Source organism: Chenopodium album, chromosome 9 (assembly GCF_948465745.1).
Source record: "Chenopodium album chromosome 9, dcCheAlbu1.1, whole genome shotgun sequence".
Taxonomy (NCBI): Eukaryota; Viridiplantae; Streptophyta; class Magnoliopsida; order Caryophyllales; family Amaranthaceae; genus Chenopodium; species Chenopodium album.
The window spans coordinates 17,026,123-17,050,364 of record NC_137842.1 but is presented as its reverse complement, the minus strand read 5'-3'; the positions used below and the strand labels follow the sequence as shown (position 1 = coordinate 17,050,364).

Sequence of the window (24,242 nt, the reverse complement as noted above, 5' to 3'; positions counted from 1 at the left end):
TGTACAGTGGGGCTGGGTTTTTTTTTAAAAAAAAGTTTTCGCGTTTAGATAAGGTGGTTTTAGGATGGGGTTTTGGCAATAAGGGGGAGCGCCGGAACACCAGAGGGAGGATCAAGGCGCTAATTCAAGGGATTTTAGGCGCCGAGAAGGGTCGTCATGGCTGGTGGGGTACAGTGGTTGTCGGCGGGGCTAGGTTTTTGTTAAGTTTTTTGTTTAATTTTTTTTTCAACAATTCATGAGACAACCCGTGTCACCTTAACATGTTATAACAGTTTGATGACCAATTGGAACCATTTTGTGCGAATGACATCCAAAGTCTGGATTATTTGAAACTAATCCAATGTTGAAATTATTTTGAGCAAACGAGCAAAAATTGGGATTATTTTTACCAGTCTTTCCATTTATTTATCTTATGAAAAAACAACACTACTTGGGACTAGCAGGGCATCCGTAGGGAATGTCAATCTTTATACTACAAGGCATAATGCAAGTATTTTCGTAGTAGTCAAAAACGAACTTATCATACCATGAAGCAGACTCAAATTGCGAGCTTAACATACTTCATGAAGCAAACTGAGTGCAATGGCTACATTACTACACTAAATCATTTTGATAATACCCTATTTAAAAAATGATCACGGTTCCGCAGTATCAAAAATTAGCGGTTATCAAAAAAAAAAAAAAAAAAAAAAAAAAAAAAAGGGGAGGATATAAATCTCATCACCTAGCATATTTACACTATATCCACTTCCTCATGTTCTTCACGTCCGTCCACATCAACATTCTCGTCATCACCCTCATACTGCATTAATCATTAATTGTCAAAAATAAGTAGGAAGTCCAAGACTTAAACTCAAAACTATACTTGTCAAAAATAAGTACAAAATTTATCATTACAATAAATTTTGGTATAAGGAGCTCCAAAGTCCAAACATTCGACATTGGTAGAAACAGAACTATACACAACCAGTGCTATATTTACTTATCAGATGACAAGGAAATCCAAGCATGCAATTACAAAAGCTCCAATTAGAAGTCCAAGACTCAAACTCAGAAAACTCATTAAACAAACCTGAATATAATTATTTTGTGATACAGTAGGAAGGGGAGGAAGTGGAAATGGCAAGCTATTCTCAACACATTTCGGAGTTCCTAGCATCTCAGGATAATCTTCTGCTTCCAGCTCAATAAAATCATCAACTGCATGAGCAGCCATGCTGGTTGGTGGCACCACAAAATTTGACTCTTTCACCTGCTAATGATCAAAGTTACGGAAGAAAATTAATGGTTAAAAAGGGGAAAACCCTTTCTGAACTAGTGCTAGTACAAATGAAAATCTTGTTTCTATTATATACAGTGCGAGCAGCCAAGCACTTAGCTTTGCACAATTTAAAATGATCCAAACACAATTGATCATACCCAAATTTTATCAGACAAACTCAACTCAAAATACAGTACCTTGATGGAATTAACCTGATCCTAATAAAATTTCCCCGATATATTGATTTAATATTCATAATATGCCAATTGACAATAGACTTAAATAGAAATTGAACTGAAACAATTATGACCACTAAAACCAAATTGTATGACCTTAACTTATTTAACCTCCATTAAAATCAACTCATTATGCAATTTTACGAAAGTTTCACTATGTTAAAGTCATCTTGATAACGCAATTCTCTGGGCTCAAAATCTCGTCAATATGGATTAGTTCTCTTCACCTTTTTAAGGTATTCTGATCTGGAACTTTAAATTTTGGTATGGTCTGGTTGGCCAGATTTTAATTTATGGCCTAAATCATTATATTTATAATATTAAGTTTTTGGTTTTATCTTGTCTAGTCTGAATCTGTTCTAACCTAGTCTAATCTGATCTATTTTAACAAGAATTAGTAAAAGTTGATAAGAATAAGGTGAAGAGAACAAAGCCTACATCTCTACATGCAATAAAGGTGTGCGCAACCTTCTATTGTACAATCCATAAAATAAGCTATAGCAGGGAAAATGTCACACACACGCACACACACAGGATTTTGGAAGCAATTACAGTCAACAAAATAAAAACAATTGGATTTTTTTTTTCTGCAGTTGAAATTATCATTAATTAGACTATTTTGGAGGTTTTTGAACAAGCCAAACAAGTCTCTAAGAAAAAAACAGAATATCTCTTTCATAAAGTCAAAAGCACGGGAGAGAAAAATGCTTCTTAAAAGCCCAAGGATGAAAAAACAGGTGAAGAAAAGGACAAAGGATTACCTTATCAAAGTGCTTAGAAGCAATATTTTGCAGCTGGGGGTTCTCTTTAGATAGTCCTGCCACAGATTCTTGATGACCACCAAAGGGCACAAGTGGATTTCTCCGAGAACCCAAAACTCTGGCTCCATGGCCTCTTGCCGTAGCTGCTGTATTTGTAATATAATATAAGCACATTTGATAATGTTTACATGATAAAGCTTATTTAGTGTGGCTTCCATAGTTCATACCCCCCAGTAGCCAACGTATTTCTTGTAATAAAGTAAAAGCCACTAAGGGAGAATAATTTAGAAATATCAAAAATTTATACAGGGGCATATTATTTGTGAAAATTAAGCAATGGTCATATTTTGAATACAATCAAAGTATTATGATTTGTTGAAAATAATTTCAAGTCATCAAGTAAAAGATATACGATTTGCAAGTCCTACTTGATCATAATGTACTCCTTCGGTTTCAAAATAAACAGATAATCTTTTGAACCAAAACTTAACTCATTATACAGTAGCAATAGAATATGAAATATCACTTTAAACATCAATTTAAGATTTAGTTAAAACATCAACTTTAAACCTCACTTGAAACTAACTGCCAATTGCTCTTCACCTTTACAAAAATATGGATATTACTTGTTCTTTTTTAAGTTGAACAACTTAAATTTATGCAGATATGAATTTAAGTAAACCACTTATATTGTGATATAATTGGTAGCAGTTTTTTATATATTCAATTGCATATCAGTTATATGCAGGATACAACAAAAAATAAAAGCTGAAATAAGAAAATTGCATATTACAAAAATAATAAATAAAAAATTAATAAAACCAAATAAATTCATATTTTGAGTGAATCACGGTCAGGTCAGTTGTAACTCACAAAGATTCAGCCACATAAATTAATTAACAAATTGAATAAGCGAAAATAATTTCACTAAAGGCAGCATCTAAATGAAAATTTTGAAGACAATCTAAACCATATAGCAACAGACCCTTTGATGAACCTTTCTATATATGAGATAACTTATAAAAAAAAAGACGTTTTCCTTAGAAGCCCAAACAAGAACTTTCTATGTTCTCTTCACTTAAAAAAGTTAAAATAAAATAATCAGAATGTCTAGCCTGGATTGATTTAAATTTTCAAGTTTGCTCCGGTCTAGTGACCGTATTTGTATGTTACTTTTTTTTTTTTTTTTTTGACATATGTTGATTTTTTTTACACTATTTCCACACTCTCCTTTGACTATATATGTAATGTACACACAAGGAAAAATAAAGTCATGTGGGATCTTGTTAGATTTTTCTCCAAGTATATATTCATAATATTAACCTTTTATCAATTTTACTTATAGATAATTTATAACATTAATGGTCGACATTATGCATTTACAAATGTGAAAAATAATAGGAAATGTGTCAACTAATAAAAACAGAGAGATTCATATATAAGAAATTATCAAGTAAGGTCTTGTTAAGCTCCCCTACTTTGGCTGCCACCCCCATTAAAGATTTCCAGTTAACTTACCCGTATAAGACTTATATGCCAAGGAAAATGGGTATCCAAGTGTCCAATGAGCCAGTCAGCCACCGGAGACCCTTTGTAACCCATGCCCTCCCGTTTACCCTTTCCCCACATATTCCTTGCACACATTCAGCCACCAGGAAAGGGGGTCAATGATTTCATACAATAGCACGGTGCGGAGGTTCATTGGCTTAATGGATTATTCAGTAGGTAGGGGATGGTGCCCCCCCCCCCCCCCCCCCCCCTCCTTTCCTCTCAAGTCATGGTAAAGGTCCACTGATCACGGAGACCATTGCTGGGGCTGGTAGCATGAAGATGGAATAGCAGAGGAATGACCGAATGAGACAGCAAAGAAAGGAGCAAGGTTCATGTTGCAATATTTTCTCTCGTTTATAAAATAAATGGTCAAATGTGCTAATGTCAAGAATCTTTGACACAGCAAACACAGAAGGATATATTAGTCCCAAATTTTAAAAACAAAAGTAACACAGGGATAAAATAAATTGCACTGTAAAAGATCTGTCAGGGTACAGGGCGACCACATAGAATTTCAAAAAAAACCAATAGGAAGTCAATCCAAAACTACTCACACACAATTCACACAAGCCACCTTTCAAACTCAACATTAAAGAACATTGCAACTTGGAAACAGCCATGTACTTTTTTCTTTTCTTATTTTGTTCTACCCACTTCTACTTTTCTCTATTTTTAGCAAACAATTTATACCATCTTAACCCCCACAACGTCGCCTATTTACTATTTACATTATCTATTACATAATTGATCTCAAAGGAAGCACATACAACTACTGAAAGGATGTACATTACCTGACTTTCTTTCTTTTGAGGCTTTCATGGTATCGTGTACCTGCTTCTTTGCAGGAGAAGCAGAGTTTTTTACTTCTGGAAATTCTTCATTACTAATAACGTTGACATCCAGGTTTTTAATAACACCAACAATCGGTATAGCATCTGTATCAAGCTCCCCCACTAGCTGTTCAAGTTGAATTTGAGACCTAAAATCACACAAGACGTCCGTAAGAGCAATTAACATAAAAAATAGCAAGAGTTTGGAAAGACCAAAAAAAAAGAAAAAAAAAAAAAAAAAAAAAAAAAAAGCAAACAACAATAACAACCACACAACAACTACCACCCCTAGCAAAATCTAGAAAGGTCAAAGAGTACAAAACTACAAACTGTTGCATCAAACAAGCTTTGAGGCTATTTCCCAAACAACAAGAGGAAAAATAAAACTAAAAATGTCTTGATATATATACTGAAAAGTGGGTGTTTATTTTTTGTCGTTTTAGGTAGTACTTTATATTAGCATTATCGCTTTGTTTTTCCCTCTTCTAGCTCTAATTAGTTTGATTTTTCTTTTTTAGTATTTTCTTATATTTGTAGGATTTTCCTTGTTGTTGCTCTTTTAATTGTCCTTTCGTTTGATCCATATTTGCAAGCTTATTAATGATCAAATAAATGGTGGATTAGCATGGCCGACTATAAAAGGGAGCACCTTGAGTGATGGCCACCTCTTTAAATAAAATATAATTTTCTTAACAAAAAGAAATAAATAAAAATTTTATAAATAAATACATATGAGAAGTATTTATCTATAGATATACCTATTTTTCTTTCTAATTATGCGCACAAGACCACAACCATGTCAATAATTTCTATCTTACCTACTTCTCTCTCTCATCTAAATCTTGTGGAGCATGACAAAAGTTCGATACTGTGGCCGAATATAATCAAATAATTCAAATTAATTATCTAACAATAATATAAGGGGTAAATTATTTTGTTTGTCAATTATATATGAAATATATTTCCTATTTAGCTTTCTGTTCCCCAAATATGTCCAATATTTGACTAAAAACAATTCATTTTGGAAATTGGAATAATAACTAGACAGCATTGGCGTGGCCTCTCCAACAGGCATTAAAAACATTATAACATGTAGCTGAAATAAGCATGCAAGGGCTCTCAATATTCTGAATTGTTGCTGTTCACCAGAGGTGTGGCCTCACCACCTGTTAGGAGTGGTCTCAACTCTCTATCAAGGTGTGGCCTCTTCCACATTCTGCAGAGTTACCTACCTTCCCCTTGCAGCCGAGGAGAGTTTTATAGGAGCGACCTCTCTGCATTTGAGGAGCCAACTCACCTATTCTTTGCTGAAGATGCTGCCCAAATGTATGGAGCGGCTGCACCTTTGTTCTCCAGAGATTATTTTGACTAACAGTGTGTTTGGATAACCAATTGGTTGTTGGTGTAGTGGTGATTGGGACTACACTTGGTAGGGAGGACCTGTGTTCGATCCCCCGCAACAACAATCGGGAGGGGACTGGAACCTAACCACCCAGAACTGATCCCCGAATCCGGATTAGCCCAAAGGGTGAACCGGATGGAACACCAAAAAAAAAAAAAAAAAAAAAAAAAAAAAAAAAAAAAAAACAGTGTGTTTGGATAGAGAAAGGGGAAGGGATGGGAAGGGAGGGGGAGGGGAGAGAAGAATGATGAGTTTTCCATCTAAATCTCTCCATTGTTGGAGAGATCAATTTCTTACAATTTAATACCTCCAATTTCTTTCTTCACTCATTTGTTAACCAAATGAAAAATAATTCATCTCTCCATTTCCCTCCACTTCCTTTCCCTCCATTTCCTTCAATCCAAATAAAGTGTAAGGCTCCTAGATAATTTGGGGGAGATAAATGGGCCCCTTTGGCTCATTTTGTAGGGGAAGTTAATTTTTATGGTTAGTAGTTCCAACTTCCAAGTAATGTTTCTTTTCTCTATCTTTCTTTCTCCCTCTCAGCTAATTGTTAGTTGTTTGTTGTTTTTATTAGTTCCTTACTACTTCTTTTTATTAAATAATTTATCCTTATATTTACTCATGATTTGCTTAAACTTGTTGATTGTGGCGATTTCCATGGACTGTGAGCTATTAAATATTAATAGGTAAAACCGTAAAACCTTAAATGTAATCACAAACACTTAATAGCATGTAGGGATTTAGCTCATGGGGTTGCTAATTAGTTGAGCTTAAGGGATTTTCATAATTAGTTATTATGATTGATCACCATTTAAATTTTATTCTAAGTCTCCCCCAACAAAGGATCGAAAGATGAAATTGAGTATTAGGCTCCCTTAAGGTTATTTAACTAAACAAACTGAGAATTTTCTAGTCAAAGGGAATGTTATTATCAAACATGATTAAGTTTTTTTGCGTGGAATTATGCATTGTGACCATGAATATAAGTTGTAATTCAAAATTAAGGCTTCCAACTAGCTTGATAGAATAGTTTGGGTGATTTAGATGATTCTCCCTAATCTATCCCCTAAAGTCCTATTTCCCTCGTGTTTAATTGCAATTTTGCGATCATATTGAATGGTGCAGCCCTTACCTTAAACCTTGTTGCCATTATAATTCCCATTTTTAGTCTTAATTTGCTTAGATTAGTAGTTGAGTAGTTCGTATAAAATCTCCTTTTAACACACAGCTTAACTAAGCTTATTAGAACAATAGCGTTTGTTGGTTGATTCAACATTTCTCATAAATTCAACCCATTCTTTACCTTACTGCTAATTAGTTAGACCAGTTTAGGTTATTCTTTGGAAGATTGGTGACGCTCTATCAAATACCCACTGGCATACACATAAAATTACGCAATAGCACATTGCAAAATAAACTTGCCTCTTCAGTTCATCTTGCAGCTGAGAGTGATGAGCATGTGCCCTAATGAGCTTCTTGATTTTTGAATTAACTCTGAAAAAATCATCACCAAACAGACAAGAGTAATGCTCATTATTATAAATCAACAATTCAGAAGCAGAACAGGAATTTAAATTAGGATTAGAAGGATTCAGAGCAAAGAGTTACTTTTTAGATTTTTCCTTTTCATCACACAATTGAGCCTCGAGATCCCTAATCCTAGAAGACAAATTATCTGCTTCTTGTACCCTCTCCTGGAATGCAATCTGCAAGCAAAGGCTTAATGCTTAGCTTCTATTCAGATTGCATGAATTAATCATGGCACTAAAAATAAATAACAGTGGTAGTATAGCAACAAGATTTCTAATCCTAGAAGAGAAGCTGTTTGCTTCTCTCACCCAGCTCTCCCAAAAGCTCAGAAACAGATTTTTCCTTTGACGATGATGGGGGTATCCTGCTGCTTCTCAATGTAGTAGGCCAATTGAATTTCTAAGAGCTTATTTCAAAGAAAGATGCTCTAAATTTTGGCACCTCTCCAAGTAAGAATCTTTAAAGGCATCTCTCTGAGGAACTAAGTAGATAGCAATAGCAGTCCTCGGTACCATATGAAGTGAACACAAACCCAATGTAACCTTTTTTCCCAACACAACATAGAGATTTACTTATATCACGGAATGCTAAATTACAAGTTCAAGCCAATAGCTTGTTATAATGTAACCATTAGAAACCAAGCATTCAAGTGAAGTGAACCATGCGATGGTCCAAATACCAGCAAGCCAAATGGCAAAAGCAGTAGTAAACAAACAACACAAACTCCAAGGCTAGATCTAAAGTTGAATGGAAATATAATTCAAAACAGAAAAACAACATAGGAGAAAATACAAAGTAGATTTAGCAACTGGCTGCCATGTAGCAGCAGAATAGATACGTTTTGTAAACTTGCAAATAGGCAATAGCTACATCAAAGTGAGTCACAAAGCCTAGCATCATTTCTACGGAGTAGATAGCGACCCAACAAACCATGTGTTTATTCTATTGGAATTTGACTTATATTAGTTGCCTAATCCAATTAAGCCAAACATGAATTAGCACTCAAAAGTTGAAAATATAATCCGAAAATTAACATGCTATCAACAAACACAAGCAATTATCCCACAAAGTCACAAACCAAAATAAGAAACCATGAATCACAAGCCAAAATTTTTTTAAAAAAAAAAAAATTACGGAATCTTACACATAAACGAGGCCATCCTCAATGTCATTAAAAGTAGTGGCAGCTTTCCAAGAATGAAACCCTTTAAATGAAGAATTTTCTAATCCCGACACTTGTTTATGACATTCAATCTAGGACTAGTAGATTTCAAGATTTCTACCCTTCCAAACAGCATAGTATGACTACCCTAGCAATTATTTCTAGAAATGCTCAATAGTTTCAGTGAATTATAGTCAATCAACTCAACAAATTCTATAAAACTTGCCCTTTTTAGGTGTATACTTACAGAGTCAGGGATGGAGGAGGAAGATTTTTGTCGACTACAAGAATCAAATTTGGTTCATGTAGCTGACCCTACTTATGAGACTAAGACTTTGATTGCTTGATTCACATAGAAGTATACCCAAACATGACAAAATTTATAAAAGTAGAATAACACTTATTAAATGACAAGACTATCATAATACAAATAAATTCTACAATTAAAATCAAATATGTCAACAATATCAATTAAGAAAATCAAATATGTCAAGAAAATAAAGTAAGACTATTAAAATTTGTGATTGCAAACTTCAATTATTTTATATGAAATGGGGAAAAAATCGATCATAAATCTTCTAAAAAGTTGCAAAAACATGAATTGAAAATAATTTTTTTGATAATTTAGGTTATTAATCAATGAAACAAATTTCATTTCATGTTTGTTCATATTACTATATGATTTATGCACAATTTTTCCCCATTATATATGGAAGTATACAAATAATGAAATCTACTATCACGAATTTTTATAATTTTAATTGATACTTTTTATATATATTTGATTTTTTTTATTGATATTATTAAAATATTTGATATTATATGTAGAATTTCTTTCTATCTTGATGATACATTTGACGTGTTATAACCTATTTGTAAAGATTTTTTTTATCATATCTAGACAGATGGTGCAATCATACGCCTCATAACACTCTTAATAGGGCAAGTTTAATGAAAATTATTGAGTTTATTAATTGGAATATATTAAAACTAGTGAGCATTTCAAGAATTAATTTCTAGGGCTTACTTCCAATAAGTTAACTATGCTATGTTGTTTGAAAAGGTAGAAATCCTGGAATCTACATTTCCTAGAAATCTAGAATGAATGTCATTAACAAGTGTCGGGATTTGAAAACCCTTCATTTCAAAAATTGCGTACATGGGACTCTGCCAATGCTATTTTGAATGACATAGAAAACATGCCTCTTTCTAATCAATGTAAGATTTAAATATTGTGATTTTTTTATTTTAATTTGTGATTTTGTGGGATAATTGCTTGTGTTTGTTGATAGCATGTTAATTTTCGAATTTTATTTTCAGCTTTTGAGTGCTACTTTGTGTTAGATTTAATTGGATTGTACAGGTAAGATAAGTCATATTTCGATAGAAAAAAAAATGGTTCACTCAGTTGCTATATATTCCCTAGAAATGGTGCTAGGCTTTGTCACATTTATTTATTATTACAAATAGTCATTGCCTATCTTGCAAGTTCACAAAAACTAATCTATTCACTACATGGCTACTCTGCCCTATGTTGCTCTTTTGTTTTAAAGTTGCATCTCCATTTAACTTTTAATCAAACCTCGTAGTTTGTTGTTTGGTTACTACTACCTTAGTTATTTGGCTTGCTTATTTTTGGACCACCGCATGCTTCAACTCACTTGCATGGTTTCTAATGGATTGGGGTGAAACTCAGGACTAGGACTTGGAATAATGGATTGGGGTGAAACTCAGGACTAGGACTTGGAATTGCAATTCCAAACAATCCTCCCCCAAACTAAACAACTAAGACTACCACCTTCCCCTTTACCCCAAGGCCACCACCACCATAGCTACTACCCAAGTGCTTGATTTTCAATAATGATTAAACTTATTGTTTACAATCTTTACATAAATTATCATATGCAATCCTCACAAGAGCACATGCTATTGCAATATTCAGACTAAAGATTTAACAAACCCAACATTGAGTTAAGGAAACTTCAGCATATATTTACCAAATTAAGTATATAGAGATAAAACTAACCTCCATCTGACTTTTTTGGTTAAATAGCACATCAACTTCATACTCAAGTTGTGTAAGCTGCAAGACATTTGAGACCATGCCATATGAGTAAAATACTCAACTTGGAAAATGAAATGCATGAGCAACAAGAAAAAAGACACAGTGCAAGCAAAGCCCTTTATACCTCATCCTCAACCACGTTTCTGGAATTAGATAAGATATGAAGTTTGTCCTTCTCGCTTTCTGCTGACCCATTTTGACATTTGAAACCCCCAGAAATTTTATTTTGACCATCCTCATGTTCATGTATCGTTAATTTTCTATCATTATAAAATCAAAAAATTAAATAAGCTTAATTGACCATCATGTAAATACTTGAAAACTGATATTGAGACATCAACATCACTATATTATTAATCTGAAAGACAAAATGCAATAAATACAAGGTCTTTGAACAATACGCGATTGCCAAACAGTTTAATTAAAAAACAAAGAATTAGTAATTAGGACTATAAGCCTGCAATGCTTAACAAAATCTCTATCAAATTTACTAAGAGTCTAAGACTACAGCTAGTTAGTTGTTGATCAACTGCAAAATTTGGGAAGAGATAAGCTAGTCTTATACAAAGCAGCAGCAGAATGGCATAGGCCCAGAACCTCAGAAACTGACAACTCTCCATGTACCATGTCATGTCAAATAACAACCAGTCATCTGTGACATAAGACTAATGAATATATTTTCCAATTCTTGGACAGGAGAAGAATAATAACCTTTAGATTTTTGCTTCTGAATATCTATGCAGCTCAAAAACTACAATTTATTCCATTCGTGAGACATTGCGACTAAATAAGAAGAAGCTACAGATCAAAAATAATACATTCTATAGAATCGTTACTCCCTTTCCGTACAAGAAACAAGATAATGTAGCATATGAGTTAGAATTTAGGAAATATTCACGAAAAGCTTAGGTCATGCGATTTATTACATAGATCAAATAGATTAGTTTACCAGTTACTCAGACTCTTCAATTTACCTCAAGTACCCGTGTCGAACTCTCAACACTCGGACATGGGTTATGGGTATGACACTTGGACACTTCATCTTAGTTCAAATCATATAATTTTTTTACAAAATAGCCGAGCTGGACACTTGGACATGTACCCGTGTCACACATGGGTACACGAGTCGAGTAGCAGCCTAACAGGTTTAACTTATGAAAAATTTTCAAAAAAATTAAAAGTGAAAATAAAAATAAAAGAAAAAGAAAACTCTAAAAAGGTTTAACAAGAACTAAAAGAAAAGACTTTGCGTTGTGAGTACTCTTTTATGATCCTCATAACTATACCTTGCCTATAAGTTCATTTGGTATTCCTATTTTTAATTCCGCATTTCCTCTTATATCTTATACGTTCTTTCCAAAAATATGAACTTCTCAAAATAAAAACAAAAAAATTGCAATGACAACCAATAGTAGATGTCAGTCGACACTTTAGCTATATGCGAGGGGAGGGGGTTAGGTGGCCATGATTGAACCCAGAATGGACCGATTTTAGGCCTTAATGAGGCTTTTTATTCCCTTTTTTCTCATAGGATTATCGCCGCATTACACCAAAAACCTAAAGAAGTCTTCACCCACTCAAACTAAAGAGGGTAGCAAACTATTTGAGAAGTTTGGTTCATTAAATTAGCAATTTAGGATTTAAAACAATGCCATGCTCCCCACCAATGGACGACACGGGTGATTAAACTAACAATAAAAACTATTTCACATACAAAACTGTATATAATTTCTCTTGATTCCTAAGAAATTGAGAAAAATTGTAGATATAGGTTTGCGTAATTTACCAAAAAAGAACCTTTAAAAGATATGAAAAGAATTAGGAATTGGAGTACTTGACTATGGAAGATTGGGTATCAAATTATTTGAAAGTTTGAGGAAGGCAAAAAAATGTAAGATAAGAAAACGGGAACCCATAATGGACCGATCCTAGGCCTTACACTTGGAGGATTCATGCTGCAGTACACTAAAACCCTAAGGAAGTTTTCACCCATCAACTCATATTAAAGTTGGTAGAAAAATATTTGTGAAGTTTGGTTCATTAAATTAGCAATTTAGGATTTGAAAAAAATGTCATGTTCCCCATCAATGGATAGCAGGGTTGATTAAACAATGCTAAAAATAAAAACTATTTTACATACATTATTGTATGTAATTTATCTTGATTCCTAAGTCATTGAGGAAAACTGTAAATATGTTTGCAGAAAATAAGAAAGAACCTTATGATGATATGAAAAAATTGGATTTGGGAATACTTGAGTGTAAAGGGGATATGAGAGGAATTAAGTGTGGCATTATTTGTGAGTTTGGGATGGCCAAAAAATGTAGGATAAGAAGGGATTAATTCTGCCAATTTAACATAACCATTAAACATTCATCTCAATAATCAATCCATAACTGCAGATTAGTGTAAGCTGTTAGAAAAAAAGTTAAAATTGCTAGTCCATTTAATCAGAAAACGACTAAATAATCACAGCTGCTTCCTCTACAAAACTCCTTGATATTTGCAGTTGTTATTAAGTTGTTAAACATGCTAGCCTATATTTGGTAGCACAATTCTTGAACAATGAGAAAATGAACCATTTCAATTTGTTTGGAAGAATAGATGAAGCAAAGAACATTTTCATATGTTATATATAATGATATAATGTTGCTTTAACTATTCGCCTAGGCAAGTCAAAGCTGGCCATTCTGATAAGATTGCTGACTCATATCAGAGGTACTGCACCAAAAAATAAAGAGGGGGGAAGGGGGCAAAAAAAAAGTAGCCCATTTGTGTATGCAAGCAAGACTATGAGGCAAAACAGAGGGTGAAAAAAAATAAAAGAAAACTAAAGGCATTTGCATCAGTTCTCTGACCCACCAAAAGGTTGCACATATATTGACCATCACAGACCACAAATGGTGCGATCCACATTGTGTGGTGTTTTAGTTGTAGCGATAATACCCCCAGAGGCAATATGCAATAGATAAACACAATATAAGAGACTTCAAATATTCTCAGGATAACCACATCTCAGTGCTTGCATATCAGACAAGAAAAGTAGTGATAATGTGCCTTGAAGTATACATAACTTGTGAGCTTCAAAAGATTTTTCTACACCAGCTTTTCAAACTTAGAGATATCCCCCCAATTATAAAGCAAATGCATACTATGGGTATAGTTTATATTAACATATTAAAATCATAACCTAAATAAATTGAAGTGTTAGACAAGTACACCCCGCACCCAAACCAGATAAGGGGCAAAGAATTCTTAAAATTACCTTCTTTTACTCAGTTGTGATGGACTAAACCCTGCAAAAGATTTGACATTGGAAAAATAAACCTATAAGTAAACAGAAAGGATGGCATTGCCATTAATATTAAGCACCGTGATAAACCATTTAAAAAAATACTGAATGATATATGTGTAAACCAAATATATCAATATTGAAGATACTGAAAATAGTCATACTTACTTTTATACGCTCGTGATCCTGTTGCATCTCTTCTAGGGGAAGACTTATGACGTGGAGAACGCTTCCTGTCAAGCTTACTCCTTAAGTCATTATCCCTGTTGATTGGCCTATCTGGAATTGCAAAAGTAGAACTTTCAGAGTGCAGAACAGAAGATTTTGGCAATATATATCTCCCTTTTGAATAAAAGTGTTATGAATTGTTGTAAAGCTAACCTTACCCTCCCACTATGATAAAAAACACAATCATAAACAGATATATTGTGTCCATGCATTGCCAATGGTGTTACAGATGTATCACCAGCATAAAATATATACATACAATAATCCTAAGTTTGTGCATACAGCCTTATATGAAGCAAAAATGTAATGCATCAAAGATATAGGATAAAGGACAGATGGATGCCCATATCTGGAGAAGAAGCGAGCTAAATAATCAGCGAAGTAGAATTCTTCTAGGTGCCATCCATTAAGACAATAACAATAAAGATATCGAGCAACTTTCACAAGTCTTTCTCCTTTTTAGAGGGGGGGGGGGGGCTTTAGGAGCTCAGTCCAGCTCACTACAAAGTCAACGCCGCTGGAATAATTACCATGAACTTCCATGACAATAAATGACATACTAATTAGAGAATCATTCTAAAAACTTTCCATTTCAAGAATAATATACATATAATGGCCCTTCAAACATCACTCGGTTAAGATTCATGACCAGGGACAGATAAAACCTAAAACTATCCAGAAATCAAATACACATTCAGCCTTAGAAATGTAAAACCCAAAAATAGTTGAGTACTTGAGTGTAATGAACCGACTTAAGAGAAGGGGCATTATAGGTAATGCATAATAAGATTGGTTAGGATTAGCTTGAAGTCTTGGGGAGAAAGCTAGCAGTAAAATTAGACTATATATAAGCGATGATTAGGGATAGATGGTGAGGCTGAACATTGTTAAAGAATGGAAACACCTTAGGAAGAGAACAAGCCTCAAGAACGCTTGTACTATCTTTCGTATACTCGTAGTGTAATGCAAATTCCATATTCCTTTGTATTGCAGCTCAAATTTCAAGTTCATAAGCTTGAATAGTCAATACCATCATTTTCATCTCTTTAGAATCATCTATACATGCCAATTCATTTCATTGAACCTAAAACCATCAGCTGAAGCTACTGATTTTACCAACAGCAGTTCCTGCTACTGTAATATGGCAAACCTTAGGAAAGCAAATTTTTTATTACTTCCATAACCAGACTCGATTAGAACAGGGCCCTTTGGATATGCTAAATATCCTGTGTCAACTATACTGATGCAGCAGATTATAAAAGAAAAGTATTCATAATCATAATATTAGATTCAATTCATTCGAAGCCAAGAGTGATACAAGCAATTCGTTAATTGAATACACCCTCCATCCCAAGATAATTGAACAATGGTTTTAGATTTGTACCCACATGGGCGGGGATGGGTATGAAATTTGGACCCGCCATGGGGATGGGGATGAGAATGTTAGGCAGGGATGGGGATGCGAAAGATAACATCTGCCCTGCCCGTCCCATTAAGATCCCTATGTCCATCTATGCATATCACCGACATTACAAAGCATACGGATAGTAGCCTCTAAATCTTCAGCATTGAATTAAACAAAATCAGTGAGTGTCTATGTTATATGACAGCCTTTACCTAAATGGACATATTCATCTTCTTCGTATTAAGTAAACTAGTTACCAACAACAAAAGTTCTTAAATATAGGCACTATTGCTGCCTTTGCTGGCTAAGCAATTGCCTGCTGAATTCACACTGTTAAATTAATCATGTAAATCAAGCAGAAACCATCATAAATACATCAAACCCTAAACAATGCTAAGCCAATAATTTCATAATCAGTAGCTGTAAGAAATTTATGGACCTAAATACAATAATAATGAATGTGGACTTTACGGTGATGATTGACTTTATACGTTGTCATGTAGTTTAGCCCAAAATTCAAGTGATCCATTTAAGTAATTATTATTATTGGGCTTGTTACGTCTTTTATAGAGTATGGGTTTAGCTTTATGTGTAGAGACTGTGGGACCTTTTCTAATGCATGATGGGCGAATTGGGGGTCTATATATATAAATAGACATCTAGGGTTATGGTCCCTAAGCCGGAAGGATGACGGGAGATGATCGTTCGATAGTAGTACATACAATAGACTCCCAGTTATATCTCTATCCCATCAATAGAGAGAAACCCTAAAGTGTGTATCTACTAGAAGACACATAATCAAGAAGGGGTTCGATCAATTGACATGGAATCAGGTACACTTCCGCAATTATGTTTTACCGATTAATTTGATATGAAGATTAAGTATATTGTAGGAATTAATCCTAACAAGTGGAATTATGAGCCTCCTTCATATTAGATTAGTCGGATAATTTAAATATGGTAGTTTTGGTTTAATCGCATGATGTTATGCGATTTATGTTGAAATCTGTTGCGACTTGTTTAACTATTAAATTCATGTCGCATGTTATCTTATTCGTGAATTTTCGAAGTATGATAATTGAATATGGTTTCCTTTCGGTTAATTCGTCCTATATGAAATATGATTTTGATGAATGATGGTTTGATCGTAATAATTGATTATGCGATCTTTGGTTTTCCGGCTATTTTGTCTCACATGATGCTTAATTGTGGTGAATTACGGTTTGATGTTCTCATCCTTGGTGTGATTCTTTAATATGTGATTTTTCGAATTTTTCGGCTATTTTGTCTCATATGCTGATTGATTTCATTTGAAAGAGTAATTGTTAGTGTTTATTTTCTTACACTTAGATTATTCATCAAAGCTTTTATAATCATGTATGTTTTATATGCTCCTGCTTCCATGACTTGTCATATATATTGTAGAATCAAATTGTATTCTTAAATTGACTGCTAGTACTTGTCGCAACTTTCTTGATTTCGATATTGATCATGAGTTAATCAAGAAAATCAATATAATTGCATGATTACTATGTATTGAGGTTAAAATCAGATTATAATATTTGACAATAAGGTAAAAAAAATAATAATGTGTCTCATATTTTGGGTTTATTAATTGAAACAATATGTTACCAAAGTAACCTCTTTCGAGTAGATTAATTTATTTGAAATATTGAGATATGTGTGTGTTTGATTTTCATGCGATTAATGGTCGACCCAAAGGAAGGTTATTATTTGGCCGGAAATTAAACATGCTTGTGGTGATAAATATGTAACAATTATAAGGTTTTCCCCGTGAATGTTGAGTCGGTCCAAAGAAAGGCTTAATGTTTCACAGGATTTTATTGTTAATATTTGATTACTACACCAAGAGGACCACTTACAAGTTAATTTTTCAGTCCAAAGACTAAAAAATTAATGTTGTGCTAGGTCTCTTGTGATGGGATATGTTGTCAATATTTTAATCTGATTATAAAAGTTGAATTTTGGAATCAATTGTGAGCTTGTTTTGTTTGTTTGTGTTCTTTTCGGTCAATACTTCTGCTAATGTGATATCTATCAACATTAATACAATAATGCTTGATGGGACAAACTTTAAGAATTGGAAAGAGAACGTTATGATCATTCTTGGTTGCATGGATCTAAACCTTGATCTTCGGGTTGAGCGTCCTACTGCTCTTACGGATTCTAGTTCCTCTATTGAAAAGGGGAATATGGAGAAGTGGGAACGCTCAAATCGCATGAGTCTTATGATCATGAAACATGCAATTCCGAAATCATTCACGGGCACGATGTCCGAAGAGGATAATGCCAAATCGTTGAAAAACGTTTTGCTAAAAACGAAAAGGCGGAATTAAGCACTCTCTTGAGTAGTCTTGTTTCCCAAAAGTATAAAGGAACAGGGAACATAAGGGAGTACATTATGGAAATGTCTCATATTGCTTCAAAATTGAAGGCACTAAAGTTAGAGTTGTCTGCCTGTCAGGGCCGTTGCAATGTTTTTGGCGGACCTGTTCTAAATTGAAAACATAGGCCCTTAATCATTTGAAAACATACAAAATTTAAATTTTTAACCTGTTATTTACGCCATACACAATTAGATAACCCTTATATATTGGGAAGATATTTAGCAGCTTGATAAGAATAATTATGAAAAATTAAAATTAATTGCTTAAATGTTTTGCCGTTTTTACAGAATACGAATCGTTTAATTTTTAATTTCGCTGAAATTAACTTTTTTACATCAAAAATTCTGGAATGGGGAAATATACATTACAGTTTCATGGAATTGAATTGATGTAATTGTGAAAATACTAATTTGAATTGATAGAAGAATATGAAAAGTGTTAGAAATTGATATGGGAGCTTGGATTAATAGAGGGAATATGATGTACATTACAAATAAGGAGGCTCTTGAAAGTTGCAGCATTATAAAAAAATTAAATAAGAATTGAAAAAAAAATAGATCCTCTAATAATCGGGGCCCTGTGCTAGGGAGCACTTTGCACTCCCCATTCTACGCCCATGTCTAATGACTTGCTCGTGCATTTGGTTTTGATATCTCTTCCTAAACAGTTTAGTCAGTTTAAGGTCAGTTATAACTGTCAAAAGGAGAACTGGACTCTAAATGAGCTCATTTCTCATTGTGTTCAAGCAGAAGAGAGATTGAAGCAAGTAAAGACAGAAAGTGTTCACTTGGCATCTTCCTCTAAGGATGGCAAGAAAAGGAAGAAGGGTAAGGATGCGGTTTTGCAACCACAAAAGAAGCAACATAAGGAAGAGAAGGCTGAATCAAAAGCATCTGGATGCTTCTTCTATGGTGGGATGACTCACAAGAAAAAACAATGCACTAAGTACCACGCATGGCGTGCGAAAAAGGGTATGTTTCTTTCTTTTGTCTATTTAGAGGTTAATTTAATTTCGGTACCTAAACACACTTGGTGGCTAGATTTTGGTGCTACTACTCACATAAGTGTGTCCATGAAGGGTTGCATGAATATTATTTGGATTTAAAAGAGACTTTTGTTGTACCGTCTTTTAGGCGGAAATTAATTTATGTTCCTACATTGGACAAATCTGGTTATCTTTGTTCTTTTGGAAACAATAAAGTTAGTCTTTTCATAATTCAAAGTTAGTTGGATCTGGTTCTTTATCTGGATTTGACAACCTATATTTGTTGGATATTGTTGCTTCATCTAAGGAAAGTTTGCAAGTCAATTCTAGTGGTACCAAAAGAAAATTAGCAAATGAGAATTCTTCATCACTTTGGCACAAACGTTTAGGACATATTTCTAAACAAAGAATTCAAAGACTTGTGTCACATGGAATTCTTAATTCCCTTGATTTTTCAAATTTTGATGTATGCATTAATTGTATCAAAGGGAGACAAACAGACAAAAGGAAATTAGGAGCCGAACGAGCTTCAGATGTCGTAGAACTAATACATACGGACATTTGTGGACCATTTCCTTCAGCTTCTTAGAATGGTCAACAATACTTTATTACGTTCATAGACAATTATTCTCGTTATGGCTACCTATATTTGACTCATGAGAAAACCCAAGCATTGGAAATCTTATAAAGCTGAAGTTGAAAATCTTGGGAAAACAATTAAGAAGGTCAGATTGACCGTGGTGGTGAATACTATGGCAGAAATGACGGATCGGGTGACAACGTCCAGGGCCATTTGCCAAATTCCTAGAGGAATGTGGAATTGTCCCTCAATACACCATGCTAGGATTACCTCAAATGAATGGTGTAGCGAGAGGCGCAATAAAACATTACAGGAGATGGTAAGGAGTATGGTTAGTCACTCTACCTTACCAGAATCCCTCTGGGAGAGGCAATTAAGACCGCAACTTATATTCTCAATAGAGTACCAACTAAGGTAGCTTCTAAAACCCCTTATGAACTATGGACTGGTAACCCAGTATAACACATCTACACATTTGAGGTTCTCTAGCTAAGGCAACACTTTGTTGGGTACCCTGAAAGGTCTAAGGGGTATAAATTTTATGATCCCACAACTAGATCAATTTTTGAGACGGGGAATGCTAGATTTTTTGAAGATGTTGAGTTTAGAGGGGAAGCTAAGGTTAAAGAGTTTATTTTCGAAGAGGAACAAGTTTATCTTCCTTCAGTTGTTATCAATCATGATTAGACATCCAAACCTGGCATGATTGAAGGTACAACTCAAGAAACTCAAAATGATTCCCCTATTCAAAACAAGAAATTCATGATGAACAAACTCAACAACTTCAAGAACCAGTGCCATTAAGTAGATCCACTAGAGAAAGAAGAAGTGCAATTTCAGATGACTACATTTTTTTCTCCAAGAACAGGAGGATAACAATGAAATTAGCGAAGAATTTGTTGCAAGAACAAGAGTTGGATATGAAATGGTGGATGATAATCCAATCACCGTTCGCCAAGCCATTGAAGGCCCTAACTTTCAAGAGTGGATTGATGCCATGAATGAGGAAATTAAGTCCATGATGGACAATGACGTTTGGGTCCTTGTTTCATTGCCAAAAGGTGTGAAACCCATTGGTTGTAAATGGATTTTTAAGACCAAAAGGGATTCAAATGGCAATGTGATAAGGCATAAGGCTCGTCTTGTCACTAAGGGCTATACTCAAAAGGAAGGCATTGATTATAAGGAAACTTATTCACCAGTTTCTTCTAAAGACTCCTTTATGATTATGATGGCACTTGTAGCATATTATGATCTTGAGTTACATCAGATGGATGTTAAGACAGCATTTCTCAATGGTGATATTGAGGAAACCATCAATATGCAGCAACCAAAAAACTTTGTTCGGGAGACTCAAAGAAAATGGTTTGCAAATTAAAGAAATTCATCTATGGACTCAAAGAAAATGGTTTGCAAATTAAAGAAATCCATCTATGGACTCAAACAAGCTTCTCGTCAATGGTACTTTAAGTTTCATCAAGTTGTTATGTCTCATGGTTTTGAGACAAATGCAGTTGATGATTGTGTGTACCATAAGTTTAATGGGAGTAAGCATGTTTTCCTGGTTTTATATGTTGATGACATATAGCTTGTCAGCAACGATATAGGTTATTTGCACAAAACCAAGAGATTTCTATCAAATCACTTTGAGATGAAAGATCTTGGGACGCCTCTTTTGTGTTAGGGATACAAATCCATCGAGATCGTCATCTAGGCACTCTTGGATTGTCACAAAAGGGCTACATCGAAAAAGTTTTGAAAAGGTTTGGCATGCAAGACTGTAAACCAAGTGATACCCTTGTGGCTAAGGGAGACAAGTTCGGTCTCACTCAATGCCCAAAGAATAACTTTGACAATAAAGAAATGAAGAAGATCCCTTATGCATTAGCTGTAGGGAGCCTTATGTACGCTCAAGTTTGTACCCGTCCAGATATTGCATACATTGTTGGAATGTTGGGCAAATACCTAAACAATCCAGGACTTGATCATTGAAAGCAGTAAAGAGGGTTATGCGGTATTTGAAGAGAACAAAGGATTACATGCTCACTTGAATGTCAAATCAACTTGAGATCATTGGATACACTGATTCTGACTTTGCTGGATGTCAAGATAGCCTGAAATCCCCATCTGGCAACATCTTTGTCGTAGCTAGAGGAGTTGTCTCTTGCAAAAGTGTCAAACAAACTCTTAGAGCTACTTCCACCATAGAAGCAGAATTCATAGCTTGTTATGAGGCATCCAACCATGCATTATGGTTAAGGAATTTTGTCACAAGTCTACGCATAGTGAATGGTATTGATATACCACTCAAATTGCTATGTGACAACACGTCAGCAGTATTATATGCCAACAATAACAAAAGCTTGTCAAAATCAAAGCATATTGATGTCAAGTTTAGAGTTTTGAAGGAAAGAGTAGAGAGTAAACAATTGTCCTTAGAGCATATTAGCACAAGCTCCATGATTGCGGATCCGCTTACTAAAGGTTTACCACCCAAAGTATTTCATGAGCACACTGCTCGTATGAGTGTCATGCCACCTAAGGATATATAGTTTCAGTGGGAGTTTGTTATCTTATTGCTTGTATGACATAAACATGTTTTGAATATTGTGATTTTAAGTATTTCTGCAGAAATAAAGTGTTTAGTTTGGTTTACTCTTCTATTAGATCATATCGTGATCTTGCTAAAGTTTAAAGTGGACCGGTTGGAAATAGACATTTTGGATCACATTTATGTTATTTCCATGCTACACACCTATGATTGATTCGTGTTGTTGATTGTGTTAACATTGTGGCCATTGATGAGTCTAGTTACGTTATTGTAGCTTAGACTGCTTTGACTCTATGTTAATATATAATTGATGGACCGAATTGTTTAAAGACGTTTGGAAATGATAGTATTATGAGCTCATAAAGTTATAAAGTATAATGCAATCATCAAGAATCACAAACATGTAATTGTATTTAGTCCAAGTGAGATTGTAAGAAATTTATGGACCTAAATACAATAATAATGTATGTGAACTATACGGTGATGATTGTCTTTATACGTTGTCATGTAGTTTAGCCCAAAATTCAAGTGATACATTTAAGTTTTATTATTATTGGGTTTATTACGTCTTTTATAGAGTATGGGTTTAGCTTTATGTGTAGAGACCGTTGGACCTTTTCTAATGCATGATGGGCGAATTAGGGAAGGGGGTCTATATATATAAATAGACATCTAGGGTTATGGTCCCTAATAGTACATACAATAAACTCTCAGTTATATCCCTATATCCCATCAATAGAGAGAAACCCTAGAGTGTGTATGTACTAGAACACGCATAATCAAGAAGGGGTTCGATCAATTGACATGGAATAAGGTAAACTTCCGCAATTATGTTTTACTGATTAATTTGATATGAAGATTAAGTATACTGTAGGAATTAATCCTAACAGTAGCAAAATCACACAAGTAGACACAAAAACCAAAATTATAATCAACCACCACATAACACAAAAATCACCGAATAACCCAAATAAAATGAATACAGAATCAGAGACAATGAAATTACCCATAAAAGAACCCGAAAAGCGTCGAAGCTCAGGATCACCATGAGCAAATGTACATGTATCACGTCCACAACGACCCTTCTCATAAAGTACACATAATTTTGTCTTGAAAGGCCTCGTCTCCACCATGATTAAGAAAAAACTTCTGCCTTATTTACGTTATTCGAAAAGTCTCCCAAACGAATCACAAAATCGCAATACAATGATAAAATTACATTGAAATTGAAGAAAATGTAATTCCTTTGCTATTGCAAGCAAAAAAAAATACCTGCAATTTGATAAACAAAAAAAATACAAATTTACAAAAATGGAAATGAAAATTCAATCCTGCAAAATAGGTAACGCAGAAAATAAAATTCGATTTCCATCAAAATCCCCAGCATTAAGTAATTACTGCTATACTTTTGACAACGAAATTATACATGCTAATGCTTGTCTTAAATTACGGAACTTACGAATAATCAAATAAAATGCAGAAATTGTTGCCAAAAAATTAAGGTTGATAATAATGTCGAAAAATTAGGGATAAAATTCAAATATGAGTAATTTACATTTCGTTACCTTACCTGAGAATTGTTAGCGAAGTGCTGACCAGAGTTCAGAACTTTAAAAATAGAGAGGGGAACGAGGATGAAAAGAGAGAGCACGTAAGACGTAACTTTTGCGGGAGAAAAAAAGGAACAGAGCTTTTTTTGGTGTCTGCTGCCAAATCAGTGAAAATAACGGATTATACAGTATAACGAGGTTACTATTCACTCGCAAAACGGGGTTACTGATTTTGTGAGGGTTACTTGTATTTTTTTTTCAGGGGTCACTTGTATTTTTTTTTTCAGGACTTGTATTTTTTTTTTTTCGGGGGTTACTTGTATTTTTTTCAGGGGTTACTTGTATTTTTTTTCAGGGGTTACTTGTATGGATTACATATTCAGGGGTTATTTGTATTTTTTTTTTCAGGGGTTATTTGTATAGTTGTATGGATTATTTATTC

The 24,242-nt window shown here is 34.2% G+C and overlaps 1 protein-coding gene across 3 annotated transcripts; it reads right to left on the bottom strand.

The window, feature by feature from the left end:
• Nucleotides 1-482: 482 nt before the first annotated feature.
• Nucleotides 483-23,950, bottom strand: LOC145559609 (zinc finger CCCH domain-containing protein 13-like). 3 transcript variants are annotated; one of them, XM_081621008.1, is made up of 12 exons: nucleotides 23,821-23,950; nucleotides 23,257-23,522; nucleotides 14,262-14,372; nucleotides 14,067-14,097; nucleotides 10,926-11,061; nucleotides 10,763-10,819; nucleotides 7,653-7,750; nucleotides 7,467-7,538; nucleotides 4,601-4,788; nucleotides 2,259-2,404; nucleotides 1,073-1,252; nucleotides 483-802 (listed from the first exon to the last, which is right to left on the bottom strand). In XM_081621008.1, the coding sequence occupies exons 2-12, from the start codon at nucleotides 23,381-23,383 to the stop codon at nucleotides 734-736; spliced, it is 1,215 nt and encodes a 404-aa protein (XP_081477134.1). In that variant the 5' UTR covers nucleotides 23,384-23,522; nucleotides 23,821-23,950; the 3' UTR covers nucleotides 483-733. The 3 variants fall into 3 exon arrangements, with proteins under 3 accessions (XP_081477134.1, XP_081477136.1, XP_081477135.1); XM_081621010.1 differs by having other exon boundaries at nucleotides 2,259-2,401; XM_081621009.1 differs by having other exon boundaries at nucleotides 23,816-23,947.
• Nucleotides 23,951-24,242: the final 292 nt, after the last annotated feature.